The sequence below is a fragment of the Opisthocomus hoazin genome, chromosome Z (assembly GCF_030867145.1).
Source record: "Opisthocomus hoazin isolate bOpiHoa1 chromosome Z, bOpiHoa1.hap1, whole genome shotgun sequence".
Classification (NCBI taxonomy): Eukaryota; Metazoa; Chordata; class Aves; order Opisthocomiformes; family Opisthocomidae; genus Opisthocomus; species Opisthocomus hoazin.
Window position 1 is genome coordinate 24004393 of NC_134454.1, and position 25469 is coordinate 24029861.

The window sequence follows — 25469 nt, forward strand, 5'->3', positions numbered from 1 at the left end:
GAAAACAACAAAACAACTTCCTCATAGAAGGAATGAATGTTAGATGAATATTGTCATAAAGTAAATATTAGAGTCACTTTCTTCCCTCTGCCAAGGGAAGTGAGGGCCAGAGAGAGCTTATCTGATCACACAGCAACTGCTAGGGAGTCAAAGGAAGAAAAAGTAGTCATTAACATGAAAAGTTCTCAACATGTATACATCAGCTTATTTCCTTTCTTCCGAGTGCCAGGAAGCCATATGTTTAATTTTTCCACTACAGTTTCACATAGATAGCAGACCTTACTACTCTAGGTAAGATACAAATACAGGGTCTGGCAAATCTGTAAAGTATAATTTGCCAAAGCCACGGAAATTTTGGCAATTAAATTCAGCCCAAAGCTACTGCTCCTAGGTCTAGAAGTGTTTTAGCTATCTGAGGATATCACTAGAAGTCTCCTATGTCCTTCATGGCACGAAAATGCAATAAAATCCTACAGAAAAACCTAAAACGACTTATGAACAGCAAACAGCACACAGCACCACCTGTTTCCATCACAGTTTATGTAACATGTTGCTTCAGTACAAAATCTAATGGCAAAGAAGTGGCTATATCTCACTTCATCAGGAAAAAAAAAAAAATCTGTGCAGCAGCATATTATGACATATAGCAATTTCTGTCTGAAAGTCTTGCTTAGATGGTCTTGCATAATGTGTGATCCAAAGTTTTTCCACTAATGCTGAAGTTTCTCAACTTCACCATGCAGAAGCATCTAGAGCCATCAGTATGTAACTAAAGCTTACTAAATTTTCTATTTTTAATTCTTCACAACTTACGAGTTTGTTGACAAATACTTCATCACATATATCAACCTAATCACACTTCCATTTCCCAACTCTTGGGGACCTTAACTGTTCCAGAAAATGTGAATGTAGTCAGTGTACGTAAAACAATGCTTCCCTGGAACAGTGTGCATGCAGTATTTAATTGCTATATAAGTAGTTCCAATTAAAATGTACGCATTTAAAAAAATTCTACTTACACGGGGATGTTTTCAAAGGCATCTTCAAAATTTTCCTGCAAAAGAAAAAAAATGTTTCAATCAAACGTACATGTGTTTTGGAACTCTTTCGGTAATGTAAGAGAAAGTTACCATTACCAGATAGCACTCAATTCTGCCAACATACAGTAATCCTCAGAATATTCACTCTACTGGCTTTTTGTCATGCTTTCAGTGCAAATCATTACCCAGACAGATACATTTCCTGTGGGCCTCCTACACCAGACTATATCTAAGTTAAACCAAAGATCTCTTCCTTTCCAGACTCCCAAACTTCCACCATCACAGCAGGCAATACAGACTTCTGCCTCAGGAGCTTGTGCAGAGCATTTGATGTATCTAGGATGCTTACCAGTATCTCTACACATTAATAAAAAAATAAACTAAGCGTTCTAAGCATAGCTGATATGTAAGATGGCGAGAGTATATACACAGGGTCCAGGACACGTTATAAATGGCGTGCATATACAGCCAGCTCACACATCAGTAGCTGTTGTGTGAACAGCTTGGTCCAGACACCCGGAGGATGTCTCTTTCCACCTAGATTCAAACTCCTTTCCATCTAGGCTCAAATTTCACATGAAAATAAAGGAAGATGCACAAATGTAAAAGTGGTCACAGTGGTTCAGATCAAGGGTCATTACTTCTCAATCCAGTTTCCAAAATGGGTCTGCAGAAGCATGCAGCAGAGATAACGCAAACAGCCGTCCCTCCTACATCCTTATCTCCACCCCACACTTCCCAGCCTGTGGGAACTCAGGGAATTCCAGGCCTTGGTGTGGTTTTTCCATCTGGCAATTTTCAGCAGATCTCTGTTCCAAGTACTGGTCCAGTCACTCCTTGATCCCATCTACACTTCATTTTATTCATGAGGTCATAACCTTCTTACGGAATTTCACAAGTCTGCCACCCATTTTGTGCAAAGTAATGATTTCTACTTGAACCTGGCTCCTACCACCTTTGTTTAACAGTCCCTAGCTTTTGAATTTAAAGACAGTGAAGAATAAATTCCTACTTGCTCTTTCCTCGACACTTAGGATTTTGAAAACTTTTGTTATATGGCCCAAATCATTCTTTTCCAAGCCAAAGACTGCTACCTTACTCAGTCACTCCTCAAATAGAAACTATTTGCTATTCATGACTGTCCTTTCTGCTCTTTCCATCAGAAGAACCAGAAGCATGATGGAACAGACTGTTCCAATTTTTAACATATGCCAGGAATAATACTGACTTGGTGTACAAAGGAGGAAGGTAATACAAATCTCACACAGCATTCTCAGTGTACGTACAACCAATGACACAAGCACTACAGTGCTTGCATCAAACCTTTTAAAAAAGCTTTCAAACTAAAATCAACACTAATAAAAGAAACAAATTCTGAGCACACCTCCATTCTTCCTATGAGAACAAACTTGACAAGCAAAAGTCAAGGTACTTTTAATTGTCAGGTACTTAAAGAACAGTAACAATCAGAAGTTTACACCAAGATGTAAAAGTATCTGTGATCCTCTTCCCTGCTCTTTCAAACCTGAGAGCAGTAGCTATGTACATGAAGAAAAGGGGAGATACCATAGAATATCAGGTTGGAAGGGACATCAAGCATCATCTGGTCCAACCTTTCTTGGTAAAAGCGCTGTCTAGACAAGATGGCCCAGCACCCTGTCCAGCCGACTTAAAATTGTCCAATGTTGGGGAATCCACCACTTCCCGGGTGAGATTATTCCAATGGCTGATTGTTCCCATTGTCAAAAGTTTTCTTCTTGTGTGCAACTGAAGTGTCCCCAGAAGTAACTTAACCCATTACCCCTCATCTTTTCCATCTGACTCTTGTAAAAAGTGGGTCTCCATCTTCTTTGTAGCCACCTGGTAAATACTGGAACAAGGTGATAAGGTCTTGCAACTGATGCAGCTGAAATGCTGTAACTCAGTTTCCAGAGGTGCTTGTTCATTTCAGTCTACAGCAAAGCAGATTACTTCATTCCAGATAAATAGTTTCACTTAGCTTTGACAACAGGCTGAACACAAATTCCTTCAAACCTAAAGTTATGTGCAACTAACATCAGCCATATTTGTGACTTCTACGCTTCAGCAGTGTCAGCACAGGAATACAATTTCCTTTATTTACATGGCTGGAGAGACTTGACAGACACTGAGGTTAACACAGTCCTTCACTTATTTCCTTCACCTGACCCAGGTCCATGCTGCAGCAAGTCCCAAAGCTCCCACTCCTTTATGTCCTTCTAACAGCCACACATATGCAGCAGAAGTCTTCAGGAAATGCAAACTGCAGTTAAATCCACAAAAAGGGCAACACACTTTTTTCTTCAGATATTCTACTCCGAAAAAGAAATACATTAACATCTAAGTCAGTACCAGGAGAAACAGTTTAACAACCATGTCTCTCAGTACATAAAGTTGGCTAATGCTGCAATCCACAGATTTTTATAGCACTTTTTCCAGAGAACACATCAATCCAAAAATTTAAAACACGTGAAGGTAAATAAAACTGCCACTAGATGGCATGACAAAAACTGATTCAGACTCTTCCACAAACTGGGGGGGGGGGGGGGGGGGGGAATCAGCACAAGATTTGAAAAAATAAAGCTATCTCAAAATGACTTTTCCTTGAATTTCATCTTTTTATTTCACGTCTTTTTTTTCACACATTATTTTCAAGATGTGATCAGCTTTGAAAAGAATTACGTTTACACAACTAAGAGATACTCGTGTTTTCCAAATCCAAGAAAGTCGGGCAGAGACATAAATGGACACAGAGTCTTAATGCAGAAAACCTGACCAGAGTTCCTACACTCTTTAGCAATGAGAGCAGAAACCATTCGCAGCAGATCACAATTCACCTATAAAGCCTCATGAAAAACAGTGTGCAATGAGACCTTTAAACTACCATAGGACGTTTATAAGTGACTGTACTTTTGTTCTAATAGACTGGAAGAAATCACTTGCCTTGATTATTACAGAAATCCTAGCATCAAAAGTGAACTTCCCTTTTCTTTAAAGAAAAGGGTTTTTAATTTAAAGAAAAGGATCACTATTCCTTTAAAATCCACATCTATGAAAAGATATCTTTACTGAGTAAGGCACTAGCCATCTAGATTCTCCTCACTCACAATAACTTCAGAAAACGAAGTCCAGTAATATCTAGGAACTGTAGCCATGATTTAGAGTCCGTATCAGATTGGGGAAGGGGAGAGAAAAAAAAGAAGCGCCTCATCTCAAAAATATTAAGATAGCATTAATAAGGCTGCACACTGATTCAACAGACAAATGAGAACACATAAGATAATAGTGAAACAATACTAGCCAGAATTAAATACTGCTGCTATACCACATTTACCTGCCTAGTTGCAACTTTATTTTGCAGGTACTAAATAGAGCATATTTTTAAGGGAAGATTTGAAGAACCATAAACTTAACACCAACTCCCCTCCCTGGAAAGCCCACATACTAAGATATGGCAAAGCACGGGAATCTATGAAGAGAGTTATGTATTTAGCAAACACATGCACTTTGACATGCTTTTAGTCCTGACAGTTTTGTCCAAATTTCTATTGAAGTATGGGTACATGTAACTATTCTTGTTCCCTTTTGTCTTCTGTAATTCAGCTCTATACCATCCTCCTCAAAAACAAAAAAAAAAAAAAAAAACATGGCTTGGTGAAAGTGATACACAGCAAACCCAGCCTCTGCCAACAGCTGTGATGGCCCGCGTGCCCCACGCCTACACCATCACCCGTTCGGAAGCCAGTGGCTCGGTCCTACATAAAGAGAAGGAGACTTTACGGAGAGGTCTAGAATTTCTCAGTCCAACAGGAAGGTTAACACACCTTGCACTGTGTTAACATGAAAATTACCATTCTGTATGGGAATTCATCTCGCAGGACTTGAGAAAATATTACTCAAGAACACAGAATGACAATACACCATCTCTCCACGTGGTGCACTTGACTGAACTGAGATCTGCTAGCAGAGGCTGGAAAATCTCCTGAGTAAACAGCAACGAAATTAGCAAGATTCCCAGATGTGCAGCTACATGGGAGCACAGCTGACTTTAGCCAAACAACTGCTAGAGTAGCCCAGAGCTGCCATCACAGCAAGCAGCAAGTAACTGAAAGACCTCAGTTACTGTAAACTGGTTAACGCCACATCTATCTCAGGAAAATACACCAAAACAAAAAAAATCACCAAAAAAACATACAAAAATTATATTTAATTAATAAAGAACTAGAGCAGAGTCAACATGGTTTGAAGAAAATGGCAATTTGAGACTACATAAAAAACCTCTCTAGGTTGAATGAACTACAAAGACAAACAATTTGGACTGGACAAGCCCTTTTTTTACATGCTACTCTGATCTAGTTTAAGAGGTATCTGATAAAACATACATTATTTTAAGAATTGGCAGCGTAAACAAGTGGAAAAGCAGTTGTCAGTGGAAGACCATAATTAAATTGTTTCTAACAAAGTTTCTCCAAGGCTTCTTTCTGTTGAATACAATTTTTAATCAATACTCTTGAAATTAACATAATGCTAACGAAGTTTTCAGCCATAAATAATTAGCGGAACACAAATCAGCACAACAAAAAACCCACTCCCTTTAAGTGACTGGGATCATTGACTAAGTCAGTCTCAAATGAGGTGATGCATATGTAAAAATCAATGAATCATACCCACAGGTTGAGGCTGTATTATGGTAAGCAACAATCCTAAGACTGAAAGGTAATTTTGACAAGAAACTGAATATTAATTCCTTCTCTTAATGTGATCCTTAAATTAATCTGCAAACAGCAGAAAACAGAAACCAAGAGGATGAAAAATACAAACCTTTGTAATTCCTTAGAGTTCAGCCTTCTTGAATGTTAATAAATACCCAAGATAACAGAAAATATCCCAGGAAACAGTTCAAGAGGTGGGACACATGACTTCTTGTAAGAGCTACTCAAAAGTTCAACCTTTTTGATTCGCCATATGCAAGATGGCAGCAGTACTTATGGTCTCCGGTTCACATAAACAAACTCACAGACACTAAAATTGTACCAGGCAAAACCTCTTTGGTTCCTTGTAAACATTATTTTTCATCGTGCCTTTTTTCTGCTGCATCAGATTCACACTTTTCAGGCAGAGTGCTAACTACTGGAGTGCACTGGCAAGAACAACCGGGGACACTGTCTTTTGCGTCTCCAAATGAAGAGTCTGAAAAGCACACGACATCACAGTTCAGCTAAGCACAAACTACTAGGTCTAACACCAGCCAAGTTTCATGAAACAATGGCTTTTGTTACACGGGGAGCAATTATCTGTAGTTCTGGCATTATTCTATGGAGAATTTGTTCAAATCAACTCGTAAGGTATGACTTGAGCCAAAGATGCTTTTATGTCATCAAATTTACTGTCAGAATCCCTTTCATAGAATCAAAATCAGAATGCACGTACAGGCTCCCTTTTAAGTAGTTTCTGAATATTGCTCTTTCCCAGCAAAAGTACGCTTATTCTCCTATAACATATCTTCTTCATAGATTACATGGGTTTGATCTTCCTGCTTTAATCAACACCTGCCCCCATCCCCCAACCACTCCGCTGAAGCATCAAATATCAGAGATGACTACTTCACAAAAAAAGAATGACGGAGACGAACAACAGTGCAAGCTCACTGGTCTAAAGTTGTGAAAGTTCAGCTTGTAATACTGCTCAGTTAAAAATAAATACATTCAGCTAAGGAAACTGGGCTTTTTGATTCATCTACAGTAAGCGAAGTAGGGTAACACATCTACAAACTTCAGATGGATGCTGCACAAACTAAAAAAAGAAAAGCAATTCTGAGAACTTGACCTATGAAACGTAATCTGTCATGGACACCTTTCCTGCGTACTAACAGTCGGATGATTGTGTCACATAAGGACAGAATTCAACTGTTGCTTAAATGGCCAGTGGCATGAGAAAACATTACAAAGGACTGCATATTCTTCCACATGTTAAGAGAGGAAGTAATTCCCAGCATCACAGCAGGAGCCAGAAGCTAACGGGTTACCTTGAGCTATTTCAGAGAGTATCGATGCAAAGAATTAGCATTTTGATGACCCAAATAACATTTGGATTTCTTCTCACTTCAAAAACATAGATGCTTTTCACCTCCTAATACTTCATCAGAACTGAGAGTACTTTGCACTATACAGGGCTTAAAAATTGCAACTTTTTAGCTACCACTTCATTAGACTTGACACAGTCATTTCTTACTGAAAAGAACAGCCCACTTTACAAACCAGCAGAAAAAAAAAAATAGCCTGGGAATTAAACTACATCTTAATGCTTATTGTCAAAAAACCCAATGTATGAGAGAAAAGGCATTTTGACGTTGTCTTGGCAGAGGAACAACTTGGGGGAGCGGAGGGAGAAGACATCCCCAATCCTGCTTCTCTGTCACACACACACACTTAATTTGCCGCTGTGACACTGGATCCGGGTGCTCATGATTTGTAGCCTAGAAACAGAAACACATTAAAACCATTCTGTTCAAAGGAGGAGATGATGTAGCTGTTACAAAAGAAGAAAACGACTTCTCCTTCCCAGAGAAAGTAGTAGTCTTGAGGCAACAAGAACCGAACCAAAATGCACGAGTTCTGTTCTACTTGGTACAACCAATTTGTAGACAAAAACTAAAAAATGAAATTCATTTCTCTAAAGGAAAAAAAACAAACACATTCTTACGCTTACATATTATTTCAAACTTATTGGTTTGAACTATAAATATAACCCATTTGCTTTTAAAAAACTTTTCTCAATAATGTTTGCATAAAATATCAATGTTTTTCCAGAGAGCTGAGTGGACTGATCAGTGGCTGTTTTGGAGGAGCTGTGTTTTGTTAGAAGGTTTCCACTGCAGATGAAGAACCTCAGCTGTCAGAAGCCAAAGATCAAGTTCAGACTTAATTTTTCAATCTCATCCACATAGAACAGTACACCACATTCAAGACCTTTACTAATGTGTGTGACTTGGTTGGGGGTCATGATTTATTTTAAAAAACAAACAAACAAAAAAAAAAAAAAAAAACACAAACCAAAAAAAACCCACAAAACCCACACACCCAACAAGAAAACAAGAGTGGGTAATGTAGAACCCAGGCTTATTAGAAATTTGATTAATTAAAGAGTTACTGAACAGTTGGCAATCCAAACAAACTTCAGTGTCATTTAGCTTAAAAATTAGATGTAAGTACCCACAAGAACAAAGGTTTCTCCATTACAGTCTGGAAAGCAGTGGCCTTTCAGTGCAGCTTGTCACCCCAAAATTACCAGAAGATACATGAAAATTAAGTCTTAAAACATTTATTAAGATTTATATAATACTTATAAAGTATTGTATAAATAATCAGTACTCTGACATCAGTATCACTTGTTCTTAACACAACTGGCTGAGCTTGTGCTGTTTTAAACGACACCTCTCCGTCATCACCAAAAAGCAGAAATAAGCAGACTCAGTTACACACTCAGCAAGTAAAGGATGACAATATACTTCACTTTAATTGACATGCAAATGACTGCTGCCAACAGTTATTCATGTCCAGATTTATATCAGACATTTTGCACATAAAAGCAAGAGTACAGTTTCAGTAAAGTGGGCTGAACACAAAGCTGGCTTCCCTTACTGTTTACATTGGCGCTTTCCTGCTATTTGACCTGCAGTTATTTTTCCACAAAGAGCACTTCCAAGGCAGAGGAATAGGGTAGCAGCATGGAACTTCATTGCTGCAATAAAGCTTTTTTCTTCATTTTTAAATTAGTTGACCATCTTTCCTGTCGGTCTCACACACACCCCCCCCCTCAGAGACCCCGGAGTCCAAAGGAGTATCATGTAGGCTTACACTTGTTTGTGAGTGGCACCAGAAAAAAAAACAACAACATAAAACGAAAAAAAAACCCACACAACAAAGCAAACCAACCACACTCAGCTGGGAACTCCCAGCCAAGTACAAAAGCACTAAAGTGTGCTCCTCACTGAAAATCTCCACAGAGACTGTCTATGTCACTATTCTTCATCAATTTCATTGGACAAAACTGATTGCCAAGCACTTCTAAACTGAAAGGCAAACTGATGCACCTTGACATCTTCCTTTTCATGCTGTAGGAAGAGTGATTTGAGACGAGAAAAACGTGAAAGCGACTAAGGAGACTGAGAAGGTAGAGACAAAACACAACCGTTCTTCTCAAAACAGACACTACACACGGGAAGACACTGGAAGAGCATCCTCTCTAGCTATAAGAAAGATTATTCAATCAAATTAATTCTTCTCGCAGCAGACATGCCTCCGAGTCTTGCAAGAACTCTGTGTCAAGCTCATTAAAGTTTTTACAAAATCTTCAGTGTCACCATTCAACCATTTCAGAGAAATTATATAAAATCCCCTAGAGTCAAAATGAACTGTAGTATGCTGTTTATTATGTCTACAAAGTTGGTAAGACCCTTATTACGTCTTTCCAGACGTAATTCTTCTGACACATAATCATAACCAGTAAGTACTAGGTACGTCTGTATTTTCTGGACACAGCATGGATGAGATACCACCGCTGCTGAAGACTTTCCTGCTCCCAGTCATCTGGATTAGCAATAAATGTTTAGCAAACTTCTATCAGCTTCCAGATAGACTATTCAATTAATTTTTTTTCATTCAGTAGAAGAGGTAAAGACATAATGATAGGTTTCAGAGATCCAAGCAGAGGGTACTTGCAGACACCAACTGAAAGTAAGTCATTAGGTAGAAGTTTTACCCTCTTAACTTTCTTGTACTCAGCCAAGGCTCGAGCAACTTGAAAGTCACTAGCCTCCTTGCAACTCAAAGCAAGAAGCTTGGTCGTCTCGATTCTGGCAGTTAGTATTTCACAGCTGGTGACATTTCGCCCATTCTAGTTCAGAACTGGTCATCTCTCACCAAGTTTAACTTTCCAAGGCTGGCTAACCTTCACAGAAACTTTAGCTCAGTCTAGACAAAGGATCACTAGACAGTTTGCTGCTAACAAAATGCTATCACTTCAAGAGATACGACCCTAGTGCATAATCAGGTAAGGTGCCTGTTTGCACTGATCTGAGTCAACTCAACCTACCAAATAAAATTTACCGTGAAGAGGAAAGAAAAACATGGTTGGAAGATTCAGTTGACAAATGCCAGACTACAACACACCTGTGCTCTTTGTGGAGCTGGAGAATCCCGATTCTTCCCCTCTGTTGTGGGCTTCTGTGGCAAGGTTTTGGTAGCAGGGGGGCTACAGGGATGGCTTCTCTGAGAAGATGCCAGAAGTTTTCCCCATGTCTGACAGAGCCAGTGCCAGCCAGCTCTAAGACAGACCAGCTGCTGGCCAACGCCGAGCCGATCAGCGACGGTAGTGCCTCTGGGATAACATATTTAAGAAGGGGAAAAACGTGCTGTGGAACATCAGTCGAGACAGAGGAGTGAAAATATTTGAGAGAAATAACTCTGCAGACACCAAGGTCAGTGAAGAAGGAGGGGGGGAGGCGTTCGAGACACTGGAGCAGACATTCCCCTGCAGCCCTTGATGAAGACCATGGTGAGGCAGGCTGTCCTCCTGCAGTCCACGGAGGCCCACGATGGAGCAGATATCCACCTGCAGCCAGGGGAGGACCCCACGCTGGAGCAGGTGGATGCCCGAAGGAGGCTGTGACCTTGTGGGCAGCCCATGCTGGAGCAGGCTCCTGGCAGGACCTGCAGACCCGTGGAGAGAGGAGCCCACGCTGGAGTAGGTTTGCTGGCAGGGCTTGTGACCCCATGGGGGACTCAAGCTGGAGCAGCCTGTTCCTGAAGGGCTGCATCCCATGGGAGGGACCCACACTGGGGGAGTTCATGAAGAGCTGCAGCCTGTGGGAAGGACTCAAGTTGGGGAAATTTGTAGAGAACTGTCTCCCATGGGAGGGACCTCATGCTGGAGCAGCGGAAGAGTGCGAGGAGTCCTCCTCCTGAGGAGCAAGGAGCAGCAGAGACAACACCTGATGAACTGACTGCAACCTCCACTGCCTGTCCACCTGCGCTGCTTGGGGGGGGGAGGGAGAGAAAGGGGAAGTGAAGCTGCGCCTAGGAAAAAGGGGGGGGATGGGGGGAAGGTGTTTTAAGATACAGTTTTATTTCTCATCATCCTACTCTGATTTGATTGGTGATAAATTAAACTCTTTTTTTCTCCCCAAGTTCAGTCTGTTTTGTTTGTGACGGTAATTGGTGAGTGATCGCTCCCTGTCCTTGTCTCGACCCATGAGCCTTCCACCGTATTTCCTCTCCCCTGTCCAGTTGTGGAGGAGCAGCGATGGAGCGGCTTTTATCCAGGCTAAACCATAACACCCTCTCATGAGGGTAGATAGGTTCAGTAGTCTCATCTAACCTTCCCATCTTCATTCCCATATTTCACTGTTCCTGATGTGTATGATGAGACAAAACCTGAGAGCTTCTGTCTAGACTGCCTTATGCATTATGTTACAGTGGGACACTCACAATTTAAAAAAGAACCCCACATAACAGAATTGGAAGAGAAAACAGCCAATGTAGCAAAGTATCTAATCCACTGTCGAAAGATTTTCAGTTTGCTGACTGAAACTGATTCTCCATAAACAGAAAAAGCAGTGAGAAGTGAATGAGAAAGAAAACAAATGCCTTAAATCACTTGTTCCATACAAGTGGCCTTGGATGCAAAAGAACAGTATTTCATTAACTTTACCCTCTTCCTGCTTCCACATTAGATATGTTGCCATCATGACCTGTGATTGAACCGTCTGGCAAAAGCAGTTATTTTATGGAGAGTAAAAATGTTTTCCATTGCTGTTTCTTTCATATTCAAATGCTATAATTTCTATTTTTGCCCTGCTACACTTCTTCATTAGTAAGTATTCACTACTAAACCAACTTCTCAAAAATATGAAATCCTTACACGTGAAGAACAGGTTTATTCACAACCAAAGATGTAGAAATTACCCCTCCCTGAACATACTTTTTTAGTGAGAGTGCTGTTAGCTGCAACCAAACTGAGCTGTTGACCCAGATGATCAACATTAGAGGGAGCAAAAACGACAACCAACCAGTACTTAGGACCAGGGGGCTGAGGAATTAGGAGGTAAAACAAAATGCACTGAAAAGGTAGCAAACACAAACATCTAATGCTGAAACTAACTGTAAATCAAGACCATTTCAAAGGTTTTAAGCCACCAGTCAAAACACGTGGTAGAAGAGAGAAGTAAGAATAGCTCTTCCCTTCAAGCAATGTGGAAACATGCATGTTGCTTAATTTTCTAATAAACAAGTGTGGGAAGTCAAAAAGACTCTACAGACTGCATCAAAAAAAAAAAATTTGTATCATTTTGTAAGAGCCATAAATCAACTTGAGAGTTATCCAGAATTGAAGACCATCTTTCCAAAATACCTAGCTGTCATAACAAATAATCAGTCACCGATTTTCTCACAATTCTAGTGCTCAAAAGAGAAACAAGTGCCATCCCTTTCACTAGATGAAAGGATATCAGCTATACCTTGATGGTGTAATGCTTGATGCCATTGCTGTAGGCTTTTGAACTCTTCTAGCATAATTTTTTTCAGGACAATCACTGTCTTATCCATCATGAAGAATTTCATAGATTCTACAAGGAGGCTTTCTAAAGATCTCATTTAAATGCAACTTCGGTTGTCATGCTTGCACAGACTTCCTCATCTCATTCACACCACGATGTGTTTTATAGGTTAAAAGAAAAAAGCACACAGCTATACTGAAATCCACTGTGAAAAAAAGGACTGCATGATCAGCACAAGTGAGTGCTGTTGCTAGAGCATTCACGTACTTCACAGACAGGTTCCATTACTGTTGCTTGTCATTTGGTACAACTGGAAGCAGTTTAAAAAAAAAGGACTCAAGACAATGTCTTTTTAAATAACAATAAGCTTGCAGTTTTATCATAGTGTCATGATACACCAGTAGTACACTTGAATAGAATGTGAGGTCTCTGAAGTATAACATCAACTGTACTCGTACCATGAAGAGAAACGGTCACCTATGAAAGTGCAAGCAACAGGAACATCAGTGCTTTCCATCAGTTTGTCATCACAGAAAATTGTCAAAAGTGTACCAGAACTACTAATAATACTTCTCATCATTACAAGAGCTGGCATCCAGTTCTGTCAGTCCCAGGAGTAAGAGGTTTGTCTCTGTTTGGTGGTGTTTTGTTACAAAAAAAACGACATTAAAAAAGTATGCGCAGTTGACAGTTAAATGCATTCACTAAATCTCCAAGCTCTTCTCCAGCAAAGATCTCTTGTTAGCACACAATAGTTTCCAAGCTTTGATGAGGTCTCTAATTCCACTATGAAGTTAATGTTAAGCACAGGTAGCTTTCACCAGGAAGCAGCCAAACTTCAGTTCCAGTCTCTCCGTCCTCACCTCACAACACACCTGATTTTATCACGCAATGCACCACGCTGAAGACAAAAAAAAAAAAACCCACACAAATTCACACAATTTTGTCATTTTTTAAAAAAAGAAGAATCTTGCACATATCAGAATAGATCAAACAGAAAGGCACAGTGCAAGTCAAGCTGCAACTACAAATTGAGAATCAGTCCTGAAGCAGCCTAAGAAAGGAGCAGACACAGTGGAGACCACTTTGCAGTAAAGGAAAAAATGTAAAACATAAATAGCTAAAAGGAAGAACACACTGTGTTTTCCTGAACTTTACTACGCAATTTCAAATAAAGATGCTTGATGCTTGCTGCTTCCATAGATTTCTAAAGCCACCAAGAAAAATCCTCATTACGCAACAGGTTCACCGTGCACTTACTACAGACCTATCCAGACAAAAGCATCACCTGTTAGGAATTACAGTTCCCCCACAGGGATATTTTGACAGTGTTCCAGAATGCTTACCAATTACAATGTAATCAACAATCCTAAATAAGTCTCACCACAGAAGCACCACCTTGGAACTGCTGACATTAATACTTAGCAGAGATGAACCCAAGCTGGGGAACAAGCATGTTTACCTGCTATCAAAGACCATTCAGCACCTATAGCTAATCAAAAAAAGAAAAATATGAAGGAGATATTAATACAAGCTTCTTGGGTATTCACCTCTCCCTGTCTCCCTCAGGTTAAATGTCCTCTTGACTACAGACCTGGTCACTCATTTGTACAGAATGCAACAGCAGCTGCTGCACATTTGGCACCACAAAGTTCTATTTTACAGTGAAAAGCAGTGGAAGTGATTTTTCTTAACTGGTTCATTTCCTTTAAAAGAAAGTCTTGCTGCAACAACAGTAATTCCAACAACCCTATTTGCGATAATGTTGTTCTCACTACGGACCTGGAAAGTCTCTGTGGAAATCTTCTGATCCACCAGCAGTACTAACTGCAATAATAAAACAGCAGAGATTTAGAAGTCAACACTATCTACAGTTAGAAGTGTGTGTAATATAGGATTAAAGCAATGACTTTTGTCCAGAGCACAGCTTGTTTCCCCAGTGCAAGACAGAGACATGCCACCTTCCAAATCTCCTGGAAACAATCAGATTCCTTTCATTAATAGAAAAGCACCCTCTTAAGGACATAGCAACTTAACTTCATCACTAGTATAAAATTACCTGATTATTAGCTGATTTATACAGGTGTTCTAGAGTTTGTTGTATTCCACCAGAAAGAAAGCGAGACGGACAAACGCCTAACACAAAAATATAATGTCACATTAAATTACACTAAACAGAATCAGATCTTGACTTCACCAGGCAGTGAGCTAAAGTGTTAGTTCTTCCTAGGCTACTTACAGGCAAGCACTAATAGAACACATTGTCACCTGAAGAATAACCTTACCTAAAAAACATCACAAGTAACACGCACCTTCAAACTCCATTAATGTGAAGTAAGAGTTAATCTATTAACGTCCCCCTTAAGTTTTGTTAATGTGTCAAGTGTCTGAGGCTTTCCTTCTTCGGTCAAGACTCCCCCTACTCTAATTCTTCACCCAGTCCATCCCCAAGGGGAGTGTGGTATTTCCTCAGGCACTGCAGGACAACTGCAGGATCCAGGCAAGAGAGACCGAATGCACGACGCAGGCGCACTGAACACAGCACGCCTCGCCCCACACGGAAGTCGTAGCATTTACTCACACGTTGAAGCTTATCAGAAAGGTGCTGTTCCCCCACTCCCACCACCATGCATGCTCCCCGCAGTGCTTACTGATGTCAGGAGGAATATACAACCTTTGGAAGTTGTAGCTCAAGCGTAATAACAAGGACAGAGTAAACACAGTTGTTACCAGATTTGTCACTTCCTCTGCCTCAGGAATATTTACGACAAATGTAAAGTTACAGTATGTCAATGCCTCCAACCAACTGCTCACACACACACTCCCTCCTTCTCCTGCAAGTGTCCAGTGAACCGGCTATCACGACGGTGAACTGGCCATCACGACCCGCACTGTGCAAAGGGAAATCCCACAGGTTCACACGGTCCAGCCTGAAGCACTGAACCTCTTCCTCCCGTCAGCACCCAGAGACACAAAGACAGAAAAGCCAAACCCATTACACAAGGTGCAGAACTACAGAAGGTAAAGTACCAGCCAGACAATTATTCTAGGCTGCCAGCAAACTGTCTGTGTCACAATTGATCTCTGCCCGTTGCTGGTATCTGTACCCATCTTCATGATAGCCCACGGTCATTATATCCTAGGAAGTTTTTATTAATTTGTGGAGGCTGTTGCAAAACTTTTTGAAATCTTATATGTGACTTTTTAATTTCTTTTTCAGACCACGCAAAAAACAATTCCCAAAGGGCAAGATTTGAAAATAAGACAGACACAATTTAGGCCAATTTCTGCACCTATTAAAACGCAAGTTCTGTAGTTTCCAGAACTCACCTGTGTACTCTAAAGAAACCAACTGCTACTGTAAGATATAATCTACACAGATACAAAACACAAAACTCAAGAAGTTTAACTTCCCAGCATAGAACCACATTCTCTACTGCCCCTACAGCACAGACCAAAGCTGAAACCAACATTAAAGACCAAACACAAAATTTTGTGCTTGACTTCAGTCAAGGACAGGAGGAGCGTGCTTCAGAGACAACTGAGAAGGCAAGCTGTGTATCCAGGGATGCCATCAAAAGACGTAACTTCAGCTTCCCCTTCCACAAACACAAAGCAACATTCACCAGGAAAGTTATGTGGGTTAAAAAACAAAACAAACAAACAAACAAACAACAACAAAAAAAAATCCCCACAACTCAAAACCAACCCAAAGCGTTAAGAACACTGGAGAAGTCAGCTTTCAGGGATGTCAGGCGAGTCCCCTTCTCTCGTCCACCAGTGGGACACACGCACACAACTGACAGAAATTCAAGGCACCTGAACAAATCCCACTGGCCAAGGGGGGCAGCTTTTTGTAGAGAAACTGGGCCATAAACCACATCCCACGGTTGCAACTGTTAAACCATTCAGACAAACCACATAAGCCCCTTCCTACCACCCAACCTCTAGTCCTCATCCCCACGCTCTTTTTTCACTACTCCTTCAGCTGGGCCAGCACCATTACCTTTCATGATAAACCTGTGAGCTGAACGACTCAGCTGATGCGGCACGAAGCCCCAAAAGCAAAGCGCCATGGGCGTGGAGCTGTACAGTCTCTCCAGACGCGAGCATCCTCATCTTCGCTCAGGCACATCACTACTGAAGGCTGCAAGCCCACTTTGTGACTTCTCCAATGTACAAACTCACAACAAGCACCAATTCAGAAAGCAGTTCGGAGGAGTCCTCTGCGGTGGAACTCTGAACCACAGAAGAAGAGAATAAATGCAGAGCACGACTTCCAGGAGGATCCTGCTACCTGGGACCTATTTGGGATGTTGGCATGACTGTACACTTCTGTTTCCAGCTCACAAAAAAACCACGAAGTTGGGACAACTTGCATTTACTTTGCACTTCCACTCTGAACATATCACATAATCAACCCAAATGGAAGATAAAAATCCCACCATTCAAAGTAAAACAGACTTCCAAACCGCCCATCATAGTCTTTTTTTTTTTTTTTTTTTTTTTTTTAACTTGGACATTAACACTCCTTTGGTGTTCACTTACTGAGAAACACATTCACTCTGAAACTTAACTACACAACTTGTGCCATCCCTTCTACTCAGCATGACCCATTTAGCAGAAGTCGCAGCACTTTGGCAAAATGTCAGACTAACCATTCCATTTTCTGGAAGTGACTGGCCACGAGCTATCTCGTTTTTTCCACTGATAGAGGGAGCTATAGCCATATATAGCTCTTAAATCCAAATTACATTAAAAGACACAGACACTGAGCTGCTGCTGAATCTCTCTTTCTCAAGGTTTTAAAGAGACTTTCCTTAAGCTCAGTAGAACGCAGCTTAACAGAGCCAGCTACTTCACTGGTGTCAAGTAGCAGTACACAGGCAGATATGTTTAACTGGATTTTCCAGAGTTGCACATGTTTTTCACGCTAAGATTCTCCATCTGGACAAGGCACAGATTTAGATAGTCTTTAATACCACTTTTAAGCCACTGAGTCTTACCTTGAAGTTGTTCCTTTGGTCCAAGTCACACACTTAAATTTAGCTAAACTACTTTGTCTCCAAAGTTTTGTTCCTATGCTTTTCACACTTCCCTTGACAAAGAACATAATAATTGACATGACTAATACATGATAAAGATGCAAGCATATAATAATATAATAATTAGATTAAAATGGCTCAAATAACCCCCACCCCCACCATTCTCTCTCAATGCAGTTAATAGGATTACTTTTCAAAATATATTTCTTGCTGGGAAGGCCCTAACAAACTGTGCTTTGTAAAGCATTCAGTCATGTTACATTTTATTTAAAAAGTCAAGAAACAATTAAGCTTCACATCATGCACTACAATTCTTTTCAAAGTCATTATTTTTAACTGTTTCCATGACAAATTATTGCCTCCTCAGATTAAAGCGGGGAAGTTTAGTAGAAAATGTGGAATACTTCAGGTTTTGACTTGTTTCTAGGGCACCTTCTAGCCAGGGGAGCTACAAGAACCCTGAAGATGTGTGTCAGCTTGCCTCATCTAAAAAGCCTCTTTACCGAAGCCACAACTGGTAATTCTACATCTCCGCAGTATTGTCAGCAGCAAGCTCAGGTTTTGCCACAGCACCTTAGAGAAGCCATTTAACAGAGAGTTACTAGCAATACTTCTTTTAAAAAAATTTAAAATATTAAGTAAGTACTTTGCTCCACCCCGTAAGCTTACTAAGTTTGCAGAAAAGGAAAAAAAAAAAGCCACATGACACAGAGAGCAAGTTAAGCTAGCTGCCCCACTGGATTGGGTATGAATAGTCCTAAGGGAGAGGATCCAGACAAAACATCTTCTTCCTAGTCCATTACTTCCTGGTGAAAATAAAAGCCAGTGTGATATAGTCTACCTTTATAACCACGCTTCCCCCAAACTAAAGCTAATAAATAATATTTCTTCTTTTTTCTAGCCACCTACTACTAGTTACAGCCGAGTATTACTACTCACCTACTAAACACCACACTTCTTAGAACAAAGAGTATCGCTAATAGATGTCAAACACAAACCACTGTCTTCAGAAACAGGTTTCCTCCAAACCTCTGTTTTGATGACAGACTGTCCTTGTACATCCTCCAATAAGAGGATTTCTGGAGGGCAAGAGTGTGCATGATGCTGGTTCCTGGGGACGAGAAGAAACCAAAGCAGTGCTACACACCCAAATACTGGCTTGCAAAGTTTTATTACTCTATTGCACAGTGAATGCATAAGAACTGGAATAAGAACATGATACACTCACCACACCGTAACAAAAAATATCACTGCTATTAAGGCTGGAGGTATTAAATTATCTTGCCTCACTGTGTTGTAACAGCACTGCTTCCTTACTCCAGAATAAGATGACAGGCAAGTGTTCACTTGCTTGATAAGAAAATCTTGCTTTTATCTCCTGGTGTTTGGGCACAAGTCCACAGGTCTGTGATACTCACTTGCTATTGACTTAGATGAAATGTTTTTTGAACCTGAGAGGGCTTGGAAAAGCAGAAGAAATTTTTAGCGCTCGCACACAAATTCTCATATTTCTAATCACCTACACAGACACCTAACCACCCATGGCACAAGAGTCTTGGACATGTCCAGGCTCTAACCAGAACACACATGAACGGTAGCACAGATCCACCTCCGAAAGCTGATTCTCAGGTCCTTTGTTGCCAGATTTTGCTCTCTCCTCAAAATGAGAGCAGTGATCCACAATTTCTGCTCCCTCAAGTATAATACTCTTTGTGTTAATTCAAAAGAAACGGCATGTGTGAAAAATCACTGCCCACCTGATGGATGTAGTCTGTCAGGCTGTGCTCTTGCCAGTCTGACACCAGCAACTACGATCTCATCTCCACCTTCTGCGCTGGTGCCACACAGAACAAGCAAGCCCTATTACTTCCTTGAAACTTTCCTTGCTGTTGCAAGGCCTTTTGGTTAGGTAAGCTATAGCAGACTTACTTAACGAGTCACGAGGCATAAGATCATACATGCTTATCACTTACTCACATGCTGAGTCACCCCGGTCCATGCTGCTATGTAACGCGTGGTCTGCCAAGAAGCAATTAAGTTCCATTTCTCTTTCAACATGCAACCTCTTTGCGATGAGAGGGGCCCAACAAGAACCTTTATCCAAGCCAAGTCATTGATCTCTAGCAGTTCCAACAAGCTCAGGAGGTCTAGAAGTTTTTTCCAAGCATACTGGCACCAAAACGTCACCCAAGGAAGAATATACATTTGCCAAACTAAACGTGCTTCCTCAGAGTCATAATTCTCACACAGATTTACTGGAACTACCAGAAGCAACCCACCCCTCCTTTAAGTTTATGCACGAAGTAGAACTCTCTCTCCACATAGTGACTGGCCAGCTTTTAGCTACAATTACCAAGACAGCTGCACCTGTAAGGACAGTAACTTCCACTACTCGAAGCAAAGGCTTCATTAAAAGATACCAGGTACTTCTTTCCACAACAGAATAGCAGCAGTTGAATATTCAAAAGAACCCACAAAATCTTAAGAAAAAAAGGCTGACTCTTCCTTTTTGTTCTACTTTATCTCCCTCTCTATGTACACAATAAATATCACAACACCATCCCCCCCCAAAAAAACAACACAGAAAAGATAAGTAAACGCAAATTACAACAGACAAACAAATTCACCTCACAGGTACTCAGCTCTCCCAGAAGTTTACCTGTCAGCTTTGTCTCTCTAAGAGGTATCTGGTGCTTTCTACAGTAAGCCCAGCTTTTCCTATGCCCCCTGCATCTTTCACCCGTCACTCTGAGGAGGAACAGCACACTGATTAACCAAAGTGAACACTAAACAAGAAAGTTTAATTGGAACACATTACGTATACTTCCTTTTCCCCTCCAGGAAACCAATACAGGCTTGAGCCACACTTCTTTTTTATCCTACCCAGCTTTCAAATTCGGTCACAGTCAACCAAGGGGCTCAAATGGATGACTACAGCAAACTCTAGGAAGCCAAACAGGAAATGGAAATACAAGAACAACAAAAATTAGCCATCTCGGGACCATACAGGCATCATAAAACTGGAGTACATGTCCTTGCCCCGAATAGGTGGTCACAAGGAAAAATAACACCTCTCAACAGGTGCACCCACTGGTAAAACAAAGTTTTGTTTGAAATAAAGAACCTCAGAACCTCTGAAGCAGAGACAGCAACCTAATTTTATTTAATAAAGAAGAAATTACTAGTCACGCTTAGTTTTTCCATGGTCCCTTCATCATCTGTGCTGCTGGAATAGCTTGCCCTTCATCTTAGATGAAGATGTGCTCTGACAGCAGGAGAGGCAAAAACAGGAATAGGAAAAACAGATGAGCTACGTCCCAAAGCACAAGCCTTTGGAACGAGCTGACAGGAGGAGTCCAAATTTTATGTTCTTCAGTTGAGCAAGATCTACTTCTCAAAGAGACAAAACCATACAAATCAGACTACGGTGTTTTAAAAACAATCGTACTTCATGAGAGGAAGTGCCCTCACTACCCCTTCTCAACGTGTTCTTCCCTTTTTAAGTTGAAAAAGGCGCCGTAGTGTCTTGTTTCCAGCTTCTCAAAGCCTCCAGGGGAGTACAGCTACAACTGTTCCTCACCACTGAGACGATTCTTCCAGGCTGGAATTACCAAACAAAACTAGTGAAGAGTCCTCAGCATAAACATGACAGAGCAAACGGCCAGTGCTGCACAGGTCTGTAATTTCTTCTAAAGTACATTATTATATTAGGCTACTGGTGGGAAGAAGCACTCCACTAGAAAGTTCTTTGATCGTAAGTGCAGCAGCTGCTGCCGCAGTGGATGAAAAGCTCGAGTACTTGAACAGAGTACTAACCAGTACTAAACAGCTTTTGAGTTAAAGACGATGCTGGCTTCATTTTGAAATTAGATCTGAAGATAAACTGTCCAGGCTGATAAAGCCAGCCTACTCACTGTTTGTCCCTGCTTGGGCAGTTCAAGAGAGTACAACACACATCATCAGAACCTCATTACCTAAATTTTCCGCAGTTGGTTAGAGTTTAGAGCCGAGGCACAGATTAGCTGCATTGTCCAAGCTGTCCTTAATACAAGCCTTAGAGTTAACCACGGCAAGGGCACCAAATCACTTTCAGATCTGCGTATAATCCTTAGTCTGGCTGACCATGTCCAAACAATGCATTTTTTTAGCATCTAGATACTTCTTGATCATAGCCCTTTCTGTCTGGCCACAACTCTCACATGCACAAAGGCCGAGGTTGGGTTTGTTTGTTTTTCTTAAATGGATAGGGAATCCCCAAGTAACCAATTAAGCTGGCTTTAAGACTTTGAAAAACCAGGGCAGCACAGAGTGAACTTAATGTGAAGCAGATCTGGCCCACTATTTTAAGTAATCTTTAGACAGTGGGGGGGGTGGGGGAGAAGGCTTAAAGTTTTGCTCGAAGACTCTGCAGTGACTGAGAGTGCTGTTTTGCCCTCAAAGGTAAGCACATCCATCCCAGATTTGCAACCTGTTCCAAAAGAATACTAGTATGAGTACTTTTAGCAGGTGAATTCAGTGTGATGCAGCAGTTTAATTGCCGGAGGCGTATCACGTTCCGAGCTCACACAGGTGGGCACTTTCACTCCAATCACCACGCACCCTGGAAACCGCATCCTAGCAGAGGATGACCACACACTCTCCAGCACCCGGGAAGCAATACTTCACAGGACAATCATGAGTTTAACCACCATTTGTTTACCCAGATGAGGATGCTCACAACACTGTCTCATTAATACAACCTCTTACACTCAGGTCTCCAATTCCTGCTAGTGAGCTGGGCTTTTTTTAAAAAAAAAAAAAAAAAAAAAGCCACACCACACACAGGACTACTACACTTGCGCTAGCTAGCAAAGAAAGCCAAAGACTTCTTTACACTTCACACCACTTCCTCACCATGCCCCCTGGAAAGCCACAGCTGCAGGACAACGAGGCATAAATCAGCAAAAAAATATAAACATGGTTTCTGGCCCTTCCTTGAGCTGCAAGAAGCACAATGAAAACCAAATTATATTCCCCAGGGACCACAGCAGGGGGCAGCTACCCGTTACCTTAAGCTTGGACTATAGAGGCATGGTTCTTGTAGGTAAATGCCCTGTCACGTTAGGAAACAACAAACATCTCCTTCTTGAAGCTTCTCAGAAGAAGTATTCACAAGTGCCTGCAAAGCAGTATTCTACACTAAAAGCTATGTTTGTATAATACTAACCACGTATGCCTGAATCAGGAAGCAGAGTTCCCACCTCCCATGTTCCATATAAACAACACTGTTCAGACAGACTTAGATCTTCAGAACAAAGCTAACAGTAACATCCCCCAACTTCAACTTCCCAACTTCATAACTGTTGCAAACACTAAAAAAAAAAAAAAAAAAAAACAAAAAAAACCACACCACTAGACACTTAAAAACAACTGTCTTGTGCACAAAGTGCTGAAATCACATCTAAGTTATTTGTCATGAGATTGCGGTGAACCTGCGGGCAAAGGCAGCCTGCAGCAGTCCAGCCAACTCATGTTACAAAAGCAGGGACTTCTCCCAAGATCAAGCCACCGGCCGCCCTCCCTTCCTGAAATCTGGCATCTCACCAGGAAAAATCCAAGCGCTTACTCCACCACAAATTCTGACCTGTTTCACGTCCCGGAGAACCAAGCACAAAATCTCCACGAAGGGCTCGAGGTCTTTTGAGCTCACCTCGAGAAAGCTCTGCACTTTTTACAGATTATTGCTCAAATAAAGCCTTTTCCAGGTGGTTTTATGCCTGCCTTTCCTCTGATGGGCACGGTAGCTTCTTTCCCTCTCACGAAGCGTGGACACAACAGCAAACGTCCCCGTTCTTCTCCCGGGGCAGCCAGGCTACAGCGCAGCCGCTAACGCCTGTGTGAACAGCGGTGGATTCCACCCACCCGCTCACCGAGAGCGCCAAGGGGCTTGTCAAGAACTTGCTCAGGCCGGTGCTACTCCTTAAATCGGAAACAGAACTCGGCTCCGCAGGGACCACGCCGTGACTTCGCGGTGATTCACCCCCACGCACAACGCGGCTCCGGCGCTTCGCATCCTCCCCGCACCGCAACCTTCGGGGAGGGCAACTTTCACCGCACGCCCTGCAGCGCCGCCCGGTCCGTGCCCCCACCTTCCAGCCGAGAGAGGGAACGAGCGGGTTCTCGTCGTCTCCCTCCCGCAACTGCGCAGGGCGGGACAGGAGGGTCCAGCCCAGCCGCGCCGCACGCCGAGTCCCACATTCGCACGCGCCCGCCGCCCTGGCGCTGCCTCCCCTCAGGGACGGGGCACTGCCGAAGCGCGCGCCCTCAGCACGCACCCTCGCAAGGTCTGAAGAGAAAGACGCAGCCACAGACGACCGCAGCGAACCCAACCCTTACACAATCACGCCAGCCGTAACCTTTCTTCAGCGACGCTGGGCCGGGGACGCGCTCGCCCCGCGGACCTTCCCGCGGCAGCTGCGGGGCGCACCGCGACGCGGGAACGGCGCCCAGGCGCCAGCGCTCCCGCCGCGCCGCGACCCCCGGCAGAAACCCACCCGCTCGCCCCGCGCCCGGCCCAGGAGACCCCTCCCCGCCACCGCCAGCTCTCCCAGAGGCGAGCCGCGGCCCGCACGCCCGGAGCCCTCTCGCCTCCCTCCCTCTCGCCTCCCTCCTTCTTTCCCGCCCTCCCTCCGGTTACCTCCTCGCCGCCGCCGCTCTCCTCCGTGCCGTTTCCCACGCTCGCCATGTTCCCGCTCCGCCGCCCGCCTGCTCCGGGAGGACTGCGGCCGTCGCGCCCCGTCCCGCTCCGCTCCGCTCCCCACCGCCCGGCGGCGGCCCCGCCCCGCACCCTTCCCGGCCCCCGGCCCGGCCCCGCCGCCTCCCGCCTCGTCCGCGCCGGGCCGCGCTCGCCGCCTCCTCCCCGCCCCGGCCGCCCCGCAACTCCGGTGGCCGCGCCCCCCTCGTTTGCATCGCGGGCCCCGCCCCCGCCCGTCGCGCCCCGTGGCGCCCCGTGGCGCTCCTGGCCACCCGCGCGCCGCCCCGGCCGCCCCTCTGCGCTCGGCTCCGCCGCCTCACGGCGCCCCGGCCGCCGTCCCGAGCTCGTGCCGAGGCCTCCTTCCTCCGCGGGGGCCGCGCTCCCTCCCGCTCCCGCAACCGGCCGCACCGCCCGAAGCGCGGCGAAGCTTCCTGCGGCCCCTCGGTGCCCCCGCCGTCCCGCGGACGGTGCCCAGCGCACCCGAGCTCCTGCGCTGCGTGCTGCCGGCCTCCCCGCTGGCTGGCCGCGGGGGAAGCGGAGGCCGCGCCGCTCGGAACGCTGGGGGCCGCGGGTGGAGGCTCGAGGCGTTCGCTGCCTGGAGCCCAGCAGAAAATGGCCCCCACAGCCCTTCCGCGGCCAGGCGCCGCGGACGAGCCGCTTCCCCGCCCCGGCTGACCGCCGCTTGAGAAGGAAGTTGGGGAGGGGGCCAGCCCGCTGGGAAGGACGGTTAGGTGCCCCCCCCCCCCTCACCCCGCTTCTGGGTTGCAGCACCGTGATGCTCCTGGCTAAAAATCTACCGGTTTCCACTTTCCCCTATTCTGACAGCTGAGGTCAAGTTCTACTAAAAATGAGGTAGCACCGCCACCGAAATCGGGAGTAAGGCTTCTCAACGCCAATGCCGGTAGCATCAAAAAGCAGGCATTCGTTATGACGGCGCCGGATGCACGGGGCATCGGTCCTCCTAACGTGCGTGCCGTGCGTCGCCTCGCCCCAAGCTTCTGTCACCCTGTTGCATACATGTGCATTAAGCTTCCTGGAATGTTTATACATATTTATTTCCTGGAACTAATTATCATATT

General features: G+C 43.5%; 1 protein-coding gene across 2 annotated transcripts in view; it reads right to left on the minus strand.

Annotated features, from left to right (window-relative positions):
- The window catches only part of TTC39B (tetratricopeptide repeat domain 39B), a 76196-nt gene extending 51800 nt beyond the window's left edge, over positions 1-24396 (minus strand). Inside the window, exons 1-2 of one of the 2 annotated variants that reach the window (XM_075411575.1) lie at positions 24334-24396; positions 1020-1054 (exon numbers count right to left, since the gene is read on the minus strand). In XM_075411575.1, the coding sequence (XP_075267690.1) occupies positions 1020-1054; positions 24334-24381 (83 nt within the window). In that variant the 5' untranslated portion in view covers positions 24382-24396. Of the gene's footprint in view, positions 1-1019; positions 1055-23785; positions 23818-24333 lie in introns of those variants that run through there. The other variant, XM_075411576.1, reaches the window with a different exon arrangement.
- Positions 24397-25469: the final 1073 nt, after the last annotated feature.